Consider the following 12624-nt stretch of genomic DNA (forward strand, 5'->3'; position numbering starts at 1 on the left):
TAACCAAAATAACGTCTTTATTCCCACCCTGGGCTTTGTAGTTAAGTGGTCCCCTTCGTGGGAGTGTTAACAGAGGCCAACAGGAGTACTGCCATCCATAAGGAAGGTGCTGATCTGCTCATTTCATTTTGTTGCCATGGCTATGAATATCAGCACTGTTAATCTACTATCATCTTTTTCTATGAGATGAGTCTGTCTGAGCCTTTCTGAGTGGCGGCGTTTGCTCATGCTATCATGGCCTTGTCTTTTTCAGCTCCCCTTGCGGTGTTGCGTTCAATGTGAGACAGACCCGCTGCAGTAGAACAGGACCTGGACCTAACTGACCCTGTAAAATGTGGATCGTGACCTGTATGAGTCATGGGGCTGGATGTCCGGTTCCCTGAAGATTATTAATTTGAAGGTTTAAGTCCAAATTAGATGTCGTCTCTCTGCTCTTTAATTTCCGCTAATGTGGTCTCAGTAAGTTAAGAAATCTCGGACACACACACTGCAACTATGTCCTGTAGACAGTCTGTAGCTGCTTCATGGAAGCTATATTGCACGATATAGAGTGAGACAGAGTGTCCTAACTTGTCCAGCAGCTGTGAGCATCAGAAGAACTTTACTGTATAATAACGCCTCTGTTCCACTGGCCAGAAGGTTTCCTGTTTGTAGGCAGAACAAACTTGATGGATTCGCAGCCCCAACAAGACTTTGCCTTGTTTCAGCACAACAGCGAATGGAATTCCTCATTATTGCTCGCGGACATGTGGTGGACACAAAGATTAAAGGCTGTATTTTAAGTCAACAAACTGGACTGTTGAGAGGGGAGGAGGTTGGGTCATCCAGAAGTGAGTTATGCAATGTCTGGACACGTCCTCATCATCGCATCGTGCACATCTGCTGTTGATTTGTAGATCACCCCTGCTGCTGGCTTTGAGTAATTCGAGACAATGCAGTCATCAGAAGACAGAGACTAAAGAGTTTATGCCCTGTCTTTTTTATGAACAATTCACCAGGCTGCAGCATGAGCGAAATGGGAGTGAGAAAAGTGAGACGGATATGAAGGGACAAGAGTGCTGGAGCTGCAATCGCTATCAGCTCCAGGCACCGAGCCCAGGACTATGGTGGACTACTGCTGACAACCATTTAGGCAGTCAAGTGCAACAGTGTTCTATTGTCCGTTTACATTTTCTCTTTTAGATTGAGGCAAAGGTAGCTGCTACAACAGCTGTGAGGTTTTGTAGCAGTTAAACAGTCAAGAGTGATACGTTTGAGTCGGGTGGTTAGAGATAAAGATGAGGTCTTAAACTACACTGCTTGCCAGGTCAGAGTGTGCTCTGCATGCTCTGAGCTCCACTAGAGCAATGAAGTCAGTGGAGTGAGATGGCAACCCTGATGCGTCTTCTCTGCGTGGATGGGTCACACACATTCCTCAGATAGTCCTACAATGCAAGGCTAAACAGAAACTGGAGCAGCTCACATCACAGCACTGTTGACCTCGAGGGATAACTGGGCTGTGGAGTAACTTCTAAACTATATTAAGGATTTAAAGTAACCACAGATGTGGTGGTCCCAAAAAAGCTTACCTCAGGTGTGCCCCAAGAATAAGATGCTTGTCTCACAGTGCTTCACTGAAGAGATGAAAGTGGTTTTGCAAGTTATTTATTACTTCTCTGAATCACAATAACTAGCTATGCATCTCAGGAAAGATGCAAGTCTACACCACCTTGAGCTGTTAGCCTGCTAACATCAGCTAAAAGGGCTCAAAGTTGGGTTGAGGTTAATTGTAATTGATTACAATTAGTTACTACGAATATTGGTACCATTTTATGTACAATGAAGTGTTTCGGTGACGTGATCCCCTCAAAGGGCTACTTTCAGGTACTGAAAGCTAGCTACAGAAGCTAGCTCAGAGTTTGGTGCTGGACATTAGCCTTACAGACTGAACCCACCACCCCATTTACTGATTTGACATTCAACTAATAGGTATTGGCCATGACACTATAAACTAATTAGATAAGAAAAAATGAATTCAGTTTGTTTATAAGGACATTTATATATGAAGTTAAGAGAAAATTTGACTATAAACTACTGCTAGTTATTCGGATAGTGTGACACCTGCTGTTTGCAACTGCATTTTAAACGTATAACTTGTATTAAAGCATGTTTTGGTTCCTCTCTGTCGTAATCTTCCACTTCCCCATCATATAGTGCTACAAGAGTGCAGCACTCTGCCAAATATCAAGTTAAGCGTCCTGTTATTTAAAACTTGTACAAGCAAAGATTGCTGTTGCGCATCAAAACTACTTATTCATTAGTTAATACAATTCATTCCATGTGAAATGTCATTAGGGTTGTCAAAATAACAATTCAGTTTTATTAATTATAGATTTTTTTTTATTTTTTTTTTAATGAACACAATCATACCCTTGACCCATCCATCCATTTTGTATTCCACTTATCTGTTGAGGGTCCGTCGCAGGGCCATCAGGAGCAATTAGGGGTTCCGTATCTTGCTCAAGGATATGTCGACATGGTCACTGGGGGAGGTGAGGATCAAAACGGCGACCCTTCGGTTGCTAGACAGCCTCTCTATCTGTGAGCCATGCTGCCCCCATACCCTTGACCCCATTTGTGGAGTTAGTATGTAAATGGAGAGCTGGGAGTAACCTGTGGAGGGTAGTTAAGCATGCTGGCTCCTGTTATGTCTCCCAGAAATGACCAGAAGACCCTGAGCAATATGTAGCTCGCTGACTGGTTTTGTAAAACAATGACGGAAAAGAGATGAACAGTTGTTGGGCTTTCTGTACGAACTGTGGCCCAGGTTTCTCTGTAGGAGGTATTTCGCTCATATTTTTGATTGTTATCACCATCAATTTTGACCCCTAAAGCCGATCAGCTCATTTATTCAAATATTTAATAAAATCTATTTGAATTGAAGTGTTTTAAAAACTTGTCATAGCCAAAGTAGATACATTTGATTAATTTATTTTCAAGCATGTAATTACGTTGATATTTTGTTTCAGCCCTTGTCTGTTTAGATAAGAGGAGAAATCAGGGATCATTGGACTGTATATCATCATCTAGTCACTACGAATATTAGTACCAAATTCATGACGATGAAATATTTCACTTGTAAGTCAAAATTCTGGCTTGAATAGTTTTCAAAACATTTCTCTCAAAGCCAAAGACTACTTGCCAGTAACTCTAGAGATCAGATTGGGTCATATTCAGCTGTGGTGGTTTTTCCTCTCATGATGGCTTAAGCAGAATCTGGCTGACTAATTTCCTCATCCTCCCATTTTTTTGGCTCTCTTTCTCCTCCAGGTTTGGTTTGGGGAGAAGTTTGATGCCCCCTTGCTGAGCCCCAGGAGCCCTCGCAGCCCGTTGGCCCAGCGACATGGCCCCGGCCTTGCAGACGTCTTCCAGTATGACCAGTGGCTGGCAGTGCGACATGAAGCTACTCTGGTGCCTATGCAGGAGGATCTGGCCATCTGGCTCACAGGCATGCTGGGTATGTTTTGTCTTTAATTTCTCTCCAGCAGCAGTGACACTTGATGCACAACATTGTCTTCAAACCTGTGCACATTAGAATCCAAACACAGCAGTTGCATGCTAACAGTTTCCCCCTGGAGGCGAGGAAAATACTCTAGCACAATTGACACGGGTGTCCCGTGTAATTGGATTTAGATGCTGCCCTTAGCAAACCACAGAAACGGCAGCGGAACTAAATCCCTCATTCCGCTCATCTCCATTATTCTGACATCCATTGTCCCTTATGATTTAATGGAGCAGGGAGGAAATTGAAGCCGACTCTATTGTTGACTGACGAAACTGTTGTGTTTAGTATCTGTCACACATTCTCACGAGGTACGTGGGGAGGTACCACACACTCAACATGAGTTATCTGAGCCATGGCTGCTATGACCTCTCTCCCATATTTTTGAGACTTTTTAAAGGGACATGATTGTCATTCCTGAGGGGAAGGATGCTACAGAAACAGGTGGCGTGCAGTGGATTATGTTTCACCCTCTGGACTCGGCTGTTGTTATACAGAAGATAAACTTTTGTGGAGCAATCTATGTCACTTAGTGTTAAGACCATTGTAAATTTTGTTCCCAGTGTGGGTCAGTTAGACTCTGTGGCTTTTGTTGAGTTTCCTCAGGGGGTGATTTACAATCATGGGAGTGCGATATGTTGTGGAGAAGACTTGTTGAATAGCAAATGTTCTCTAATGTGCAGATTTTTGATAAGGTCAAAAAAACAAATTACAGGCCAAAACTGTGCTTACGAAGAAAAAAAACAGTGTTGGAATTTTGTACCAGTAAATTTTGCCCTACAAAAACTCAAATGAAGCGCAACTCTTGCATGTGAAAAGGATCATTGGTATTGTGCTTGATTCCAGTTGATACTTTTTTACTTTAATTTTTCCAGGAGATGAGGTGAGAGCAGAGTGCTTCATGGAGGAGCTGAACAACGGTGTGAAGCTCTGCCAGCTTATCGGTGTGTTGCAGAATAAGATCGCCCAGAGCTGCCCCTCTGCACTTGGCAAGGTGAGTCAGACAGCAGGGATGAAAATAGCTCTGGTCTGAAGGGCAGCTTTCATGCTCACAGACAGTAAGGACACATCTCCCTGAATTCATTTGTTGGGTATGAAGTAGTCCCACTCTCCCATGATCCTGGTGTGCTTTTGTTATAAAATGTCAGGCTGAATGGGGAAGTGAGGCTGAACCCCAGTGTCCAATCTGCTAACATCAGCTAAAGGCTATGTCTGCACTGAAACAGCATTTTCAATCACTCCATTTAAACTTCTTTTTTGTTTGAGACTATATGCATGAAAAATATTTTGCTTTGTACAAGAAGGGTTTAAAAAATGTTGTTATTATTATTATAATAATTATATGTACAAAAAAAAACAAAACAGTTCCCAGTCTTTCTAAGTTCATAGAAGTAAAGCAACTAGATTTGGGAACCAGCACAGTTACACTTGGGACATGAATAGATTTTTTTTTTTTTTCACTGAGTACGAAATGGGAGAAAAATACCTTCTACTGTCTTTTTTTTTTTTTTTTTTTAACCTGCATGGACATTCCAGATCATGGCAACCAAAGGCTGTAATTTAAAGTGGTTTTATGCGCTCTTATCTGGGCTCTGCGACGGGGGAGGGGGGGTGGGGGTGCAGCAGCAGCAAGGCTTTAAATTCTGCTATTTGTTGAACACTGTTTCATGTTACTAAACATGCCAACATCGCTATGTAAGATGATTCATCACAAGCTTCTTGTACTTGATAGCTCTTCCCCATGAGGAAGGTGGCTTGTAAGCGGGACGCGTCTCCTGGTTCTTTCTTCGCCCGTGACAACACCGCCAACTTCCTTGCTTGGTGTCGACAAATTGGTGTGGAGGAGACCTACCTGTTTGAGTCTGAGGGTCTCGGTAAGAGCTGCAGCTCACATCACACCCAGGTTTTTTACTTGACCTGTCTTCATTGTGCAGAGTAGCTCTCTTTTACGATGGTGCCAACAGTGCGTGTGAGGCAGAGGAACGTACTTTATAATCGCACAAAACAAGGGGTTAAGGAAACTAAAACAGCAGGTCTGTTAAACACAACATGAATGGTTGATGGCATCATGTCCGCATTTGGAGTAGCTTTTTGTCAACTAATGTTTGCATTCTTTGTGGAAAGAACTCATTACACAAACGTCATGTCAAAATACATCATAAAAAAGGAAGAAAGAAAGTAAAACATAAAAACAAAACCTTTTTTACTCATTATTGGATTATTTGTCTTAGAAGCCCATTAATGCCTTGGTTTTTGACCAAGCTTCATTGCATCGTCCTTGATATTTTGCAAATGCCTCTCATTTGCCTTCCTCTCCAGAACCAGACAAGAAGATGGATACCATCAGCTTTGTGCACATTAGGGAGCTAGGAGCCACAATCATTAGACTACTAGTCTAACGCAAATAGTGGAAGTGAATGACAAGTGTTAGCCCTTTCTCCTCTCCTCTTTTATTTTAATTTCTTTGTCATGCAGTGTTGGAGTCTAAGATTAGTTGTATGAAGGTTTCTACCAATGAATACTGAAGGAATTTTTTTTTTTTATATTTACTACTGCTTTTATCTCAAGAACGCATTTAGGTGCCTGATTTCTTCACAGACTTTCATAACTTCGCAGTGATGATGAAGGGAAAAACCTTAAAAAAAAAACAGGCAAAAAAAAAAAAAAAGTCAAGCCTTCCTCATTCATGACTGTTCCAAAGATAAATCCCACACTTGGAGCTGACGTCTGGCTTCACGTTGAGGTTGCTCGCTATGTAAAACAGACAAGACCTCTGCTGTAAGCTCCTAATATCTTGGCAGAGCTGATGAGCTGATTCTGTGCTCAGAGCCTTCTTCTTAATGGGTTAATAGGATTGGTCATGCGGAGCAATCCCCCTGAGTAATCGGGTATGGGGGATCACTTCATTACACGTAATGGTTCGGCCCAAAAACCAGAATGGAATATTTTAGGAGGAGAGATGACCAAAGTAGCGTAAAGTGCCTCAACAAGGTTTTTATTTTTAACATCCTCGGGTGCCTTAATGTTTTGCTGTCCACTCCAAACCTGTGTTCTCTCCTTCGTGACTCTCAACTTCCCCTCTGGGAGTCATTAACTTATATGTCACGTTTGCAAATGCAGCATGCACATTTTGTTTGCCCTCAACTCTCTCTGGCAGCCTGCTCTGCCCACTCTACTGAAGTCTAAAAAGAGCAGGGCTGCTGCTTCTGTGTTGTTTCACTCCTGCTGTGTTTTCTGCCTCAGTGCTACACAAGGAGCCTCGGCAGGTGTGTCTCTGTCTGCTAGAGATTGGCCGCATCGTCTCCAAGTACGTCCTTCATCACCAAAGCAAAAAGCTCCTTAGATAACTAAGTCGTGGTTCCACGAGTGCCAGACAACATGCTATGTGTGTGTGTCTGTCAGGTACGGCGTGGAGCCTCCCGTTCTGGTGAAGCTGGAGAAGGAGATCGAGCTGGAGGAGACTCTGCTGTTGACGGAGGAGCCACCTCCAGCCGTCAAGACCTTCAGTGTGTGCTGCCAGCATGGCGGCCTTTACCAGCCCGGGGTGAGTTCTGACTGACAGCTGGAACAGGCGGACAGGAAACAAGTGCCATGCAGGGTTTACAGTTGGAATGTGAAACCATATGAATGACCTTCCTTTTGTGGGTCACGTAAATGCGCACAAACATCTATTCCTGTTGGTGATGATGTTCACTCCTGACCACTACAGGTAGTAGAAAAGAAGTGATATTATGCTTTTATCTGAGGATTTTTGGTGGGTTTCTTTTTTTTTTTTTTTTTCATGGCCAATCTTGATTTTCCGTACCTGACCATATTTGGACAACTGGGTGGGATTGTGGATGTATAAATAGAAATGATACTGTAGCTAGGGCTGGGCACCTTCAAAAATTTTCAGTACCGGTATGGTACTTTTTTTCGGTAACAATTTAATTTTAAAAAATTAGTTGAAAGAAAATTACATTACACCTTTTCATTACAAAACTTTGCGTTTGCCTCTTTTGAAATCCGGCGGTTGAGCCTTCCTCATCCCAGCCTTTTGACCGGGGGGGCATTTCTTATCTCACCGTCTCTCGCGTCTCTCTCACACACATGCAGGTAACAAAACACACACACGTGTAACATGTGTTACTGGAAGCCAAGTATAATGTTCGTTGGATGGTGAAGTCATGAACCGCCCTACTCTGCCTCAAATTGGCAGTCAGGATATCAGGGTAAGCCAATCAGAGAGAGAGTAAGGTGGAGCCTTCCTCTACCATCCTAGACCACTCGTCGCCAGAGTCGCCACCGGCAGTATTATCAGAGCTTTGCTTTTTACCTCGCAAGTACCGAAAATTGGCACCGAAAAACAGACATTTTCGGTGCCTGGTACTTCCAAGGCATTTCAGTCGGTGCTCTAAAAGTACCGAAGTTCGGTGCCCACCCCTCATTGTAGCTGTGTTTAATGTGATGATACAGCACACTCCTCTTTTGAAAGGTTGCAAGGTTGAAAGGTGTCATGACAAACTGAAGTAGTTGTAACTATTAGCCAGGATGATGGACACCTAAAATATCTGATTTGTTTGGAAGAATGCAACTATTGTTTGAAATCATGAGGCATTCACAATGGCGGAGCACTTGTGTCCTGATTCTGTTGTTATTTCAACTGGTCAGCCTCCAGTTACCATAATGCCGAACTTACTTTATGGTCATTTTTTACTCTTACGCATGACCATGATATCCAAAATGAAGATCCTGTTGTATTGAAGAAGACTTGAACCAAATGATTGAGCCTGTAAATGTAAAGAGTTAATAAATCCAGTAAGAGGTTGGGTGATTCTTCTCAGACTTCTATACAGTCTTTCAGTGGTTTCGCCCCCTGTTGGCCTGTAGAAAGAATGGAAGCTAACGTCCTTCCACATTGATTGTCCTGTTTGTTTTAGTGAACAGTCTTGCTTGCTGAAGAAAGTAACGTGTGGTCTCGTGTTCCTCAGCAGCTGACCATGTCAGTATCACATCGTTTGTGCATGTGCGACCCACATGAACGGCGGCCGACAGCAGCTCTTGCCGCTTCGTTGGTGCCCTGTAGGGTTCATGACACACCACATCTGACCATGTGATGCTCCCTCAGCGCCCTGCGAATCACTGGCACATGTGACATTTAGGCTCCAGATATGTGGCGTCACACAGCCGCAGGAACACACACTTAAATATATAAATATTCCATCTTTACACTGCGCGTAGAGTCCTCCATCACCAGTCTGGCGGCAGTTTGACTCGTGTCTAGTTGACTGGGCATCAGAGTTGGCGGATCTATTCCCAGAGGAGACAGCTGTGCTAAAAATAACTGCGTTTAGTCAGGCAGAATTAATTCGGAAATGTATCAGTGTTTATATGTTTAAGTTGCTGTTTGCAGCAAACGCTGTCAGTAAAAGTTATTGTAGACCAATAATGTGTCTTCCCCTCCAGCACCATGTCAGTTGTTTCTCCTCTGAGAGAATGGAGGGGACGGGGTGGCATGTTGGTGGATGAGAAATGATAATTAGTCCTCCGTTGTTCCTTCCCTCAGGAACACGGCATGGACGACCCACCCTGCAATTGCTCCAACAGAGTGTCCATCGAGTATCTGTCTGAGGGCCGCTACCGCCTGGGAGACAAGACCATCTTTATCCGGGTGAGAAAACACACACCCGCGCACACACTCAGGCAGGGGTCAGCCAATGCTCAGTGATCAATGTTCTGTTTGCGTTCATGTTTACTGTTTTTTGGCCAGGAAATATTCCTCAAAGGCATTAAAAAATAATCATGACAAAAAAAATCACAAATTTCTGGGTAAAAACGTGTATGAACCCTAAAGTTTGAAAAGGGCCAACTCCTTTTTATATTGGCTTCGTCAAGTTTTTCTGGCTAAAACGCAAATGTTCCCTTTACTAATTATTATGCCAATACCAAAAATTTCGTATATGCTGTATCTCTCGAGTGGGAAAAGGATGGTGACCACTGGTCTGGACCCACAAGACTTTTTGCATATGTTCCTCACTCACAACTCTTAGAGCAAACGGGATCTTTGTGTCCCGCAAAGCCAAAATTGCACCACCATTGTGGTCATTGCACCACAGATGTACTGCAGTGACCACAATGATTCTGTAAATCTGTTTAAAGTGGCACCTGTATCAGTGTCATTGAACACTGGAGTTCAAGGCCAGTGTACTACTGTGTTTATAGTCTATTCAGAGTACTGCAGGCTGACTGGCAGCATGTAAGCTTGTTACCTAATAACGGTGGATTGGCGTCAGTCGATTACATCACGATTACTCTGCTGCCCCGAGCCAGACAGCTTGTTTTTACAAGGGAACTTCCACCTGAATGTCACTCTGGGTTTCAAAAAAAAAAATCCCAAAAAAGACCTTATTTTATTGTTGCGGGAGAAATTTCAAGCCTTTTTTTTTGTGGCTCCACAGATGCTTCATGGTAAACATGTGATGGTGCGTGTTGGTGGTGGCTGGGACACGCTGCGTGGCTTCCTGATGAAATATGACCCACTGCGGGTGCTGCAGTTCACCACTCTGGAGCAGAAGATCCTGTCGTTTCAGAAAGGCCCCCCCGGCTTGGGAGGTCACCATAGTAACGCAGCTCCCCCTCCTCCTCCTGACATGGACCCCCTCGCTGCTGTCAACGACCTCATCTCCTCCTCAGCCTCCTCCTCATCATCCTCCTCTTCATCATCTTCTTCCAGCTCGGCCTGCAAGCCACCGTCTCTGACGAATCCCACACAGACCTGTCGGTCCCATGCAGCCTCACCCGCCTGCACACCCACACTGCCCAGAAAAGGTGCTGCTTCAGTGCCGAAGAAGAACCTTCAGATAAGTCCCTCCTATCCCAGGAAGCCCACGCAGCTGCCACTGCCCAGCACCACCAAAGGCTCTTCATCTCTGCCTGCCTCACCTGTGGGGAACTCAAAGCAGTCTCCCAGTGCGGGGGGTCAGGAGTTGCAGCGCAGAGCTCTGACTCCATCGGCATCACCTGCACCCACAGAGCCACACTCCTCATCCAAGGGGAGGCTCAGACCTTTACCCCGCAACACCGCGTGTCAACCCCGGAGCCCCGTCTGCCCTGAACCGTCTTCCAAATGTCCCAAACCCTCCAGCCCCTGCACTTCCCCCACTGCCACCCCTGTGCCTCGGCCCGTCACTGCGCCTGCACGGACACCAACCTCTAAAGATGCCCGACCCCCAACGGGCGCCGGCCAGCGCTCGCGGCTTGCACAACGCCGTCCTGGCTCCCCAGCCTCACGCCTTCGTTTAGAGGCGGCCAGACGGGTGCGGACAGCAGCACGAGCTGCAGCATCGCCATCTTCCAGGGCAACAACGCCAACTCCATCTAATTCAAGCTCTCGGATAGCTTCCCCATCAATGCCAAAACCTGCCTCCTCCCTGTGCAACCTCAAAGATGCCACAGCCAAAGTGAAGGGGCCGTCCCCGACCAAGGCGGCTGCCACCACTCCACGAGGCGCCACTACTCCTGGGCGGGTCCCAGGGGTGAGCACGGGCCCCTCCACCACCAGCAAAGCCAATCAGAAAGCAGTAGCCACATCGCAGTGGGCGGGGCAAAAGCAAGCGGTCTCAACTAACCCCATCAATGGGATCCTCAAACCTGAACTGCCTCCCACACAAAAAGCCAGCACTAACGTCAAAGCTAAGCCGGAGCCCAGCGTCAGCAAGAAGATCCCTCAGTGGAAGGGCAAGCGGGAGGAGCCTTACTTTGAAATGAGCGGTAAGAGGAGGCCGAGGACGTGACGGCGCAGACTTGGCCAGAGCCAGCAGGCAGCCAGCACTTGTTGGAGCTCCGACTCTACTCTCTACTACTGTCACTAACGTCTTGTTTCATCGTTGGTTTTATATAATATTTAATAGTCTTTTATTTTTTAATCCAAAAGGGTCAAAGATGCTTTGTTTTTGTCTTTGTGATGAATTAACGTAGCTTCCTTGTTCAAACTCAAAGTTGCACAATGTTTACATTTCCGCCTGGTTACATGTACAACCGTGTTAAAGAACTTGTCTGAACTTTTAAGAACAAAGGGTTTAATTTGTAGAAAACTCAAACTAACCTCAACTCTTTTATTTATCTCATCGCAAGGTCACAGCCATGATGTAGTTTTGCATGCTTCTGCGAACAGAAGGGCAAAGCAGCTCCTGTGACCTCCAACAGATTACCAAAGTGGGATCATTTCGCACGAACAACCGGTCAGATATTTGTGCATAAACGATATCGAGGTGCGAGGTTTGTCTCGTTGGCGCTGGACAAAGCGCCATCAAGAACAGGTCTTTCTGTCGCGTGCCTTCATCAGAAATCTGAGCGGCATTAGAATGTATTAGATGATGGGATGTGAGGGGTCGAATACATTTTTACTGATGATTATATTGCACAGTGTGTACAAGCGAGTGCTCATGACTGGACGGACGCCGCAGTCAAACTACTGATCAAACGCCTCTTTTCTTTTACAGGAAAACACTTTAGAGCAGAAACTTCTCGGTGTATGTTTTTTAATGGGTTTAAATTTTTTGGTGTACGTATAAAATTCTAGTTTTCTATGTGGTGTTCGTGCGTGTATGCGTGTTTTTAAATGGCATATATATTATCAGTGAGGCTTTTTTCTTCTATGGCACTTTACAGGAACCTCTGTTTGTCACGATTTGAATGTCGATAGTGTCTCTTGTTCCAGCTACCTTTTGTCTTTTTTGATTAATAAATGGAAGTGTTTTAAAGAAAAAAAAAACTGCATCTCGGTGATGTTGCTTCTTGTTCGTCCCATTTTGTTTTCCGAGTGTTTTCTTTGCACCGATACTTGAAGCTCAGTTATCTGGTGCTTGGAAATTAAGCGGTTCAGAAAGCCAAACAGGGGCTTTGTAACATACAGGAATGAACCAAGTATTATTAAATTAAAAAAAAAACAACCTTTGTATTTTATAGAGCATTTGTAAGGTATTCTAGACAATATCAATTAAAACAAAGACCAAAAACCTCTGAATTAAAGCATTCAAAACAGGCGAAAATACTGAGAACACTAAATTATTTTTTAAACAGACAAAAGACCAATGAAATGTTAA

General features: G+C 44.5%; 1 protein-coding gene across 2 annotated transcripts in view; it reads left to right on the plus strand.

Annotated features, from left to right (window-relative positions):
- The window catches only part of gas2l3 (growth arrest-specific 2 like 3), a 31800-nt gene extending 19516 nt beyond the window's left edge, over window positions 1-12284 (plus strand). For both annotated transcript variants that reach the window (XM_086201010.1, XM_086201011.1), the window contains exons 3-9: window positions 3310-3496; window positions 4417-4535; window positions 5274-5415; window positions 6785-6848; window positions 6944-7085; window positions 9087-9191; window positions 9979-12284. In XM_086201010.1, the coding sequence (XP_086057136.1) occupies window positions 3310-3496; window positions 4417-4535; window positions 5274-5415; window positions 6785-6848; window positions 6944-7085; window positions 9087-9191; window positions 9979-11313 (2094 nt within the window). In that variant the 3' untranslated portion in view covers window positions 11314-12284. The remainder of the gene's footprint in view (window positions 1-3309; window positions 3497-4416; window positions 4536-5273; window positions 5416-6784; window positions 6849-6943; window positions 7086-9086; window positions 9192-9978) is intronic.
- The last annotated feature ends 340 nt before the right edge of the window (window positions 12285-12624 follow it).

This window comes from Aulostomus chinensis, chromosome 4 (genome assembly GCF_037954235.1).
Source record: "Aulostomus chinensis isolate RoL2024-O1b breed Wild chromosome 4, RoL_Achi_v1.0, whole genome shotgun sequence".
Classification (NCBI taxonomy): domain Eukaryota; kingdom Metazoa; phylum Chordata; class Actinopteri; order Syngnathiformes; family Aulostomidae; genus Aulostomus; species Aulostomus chinensis.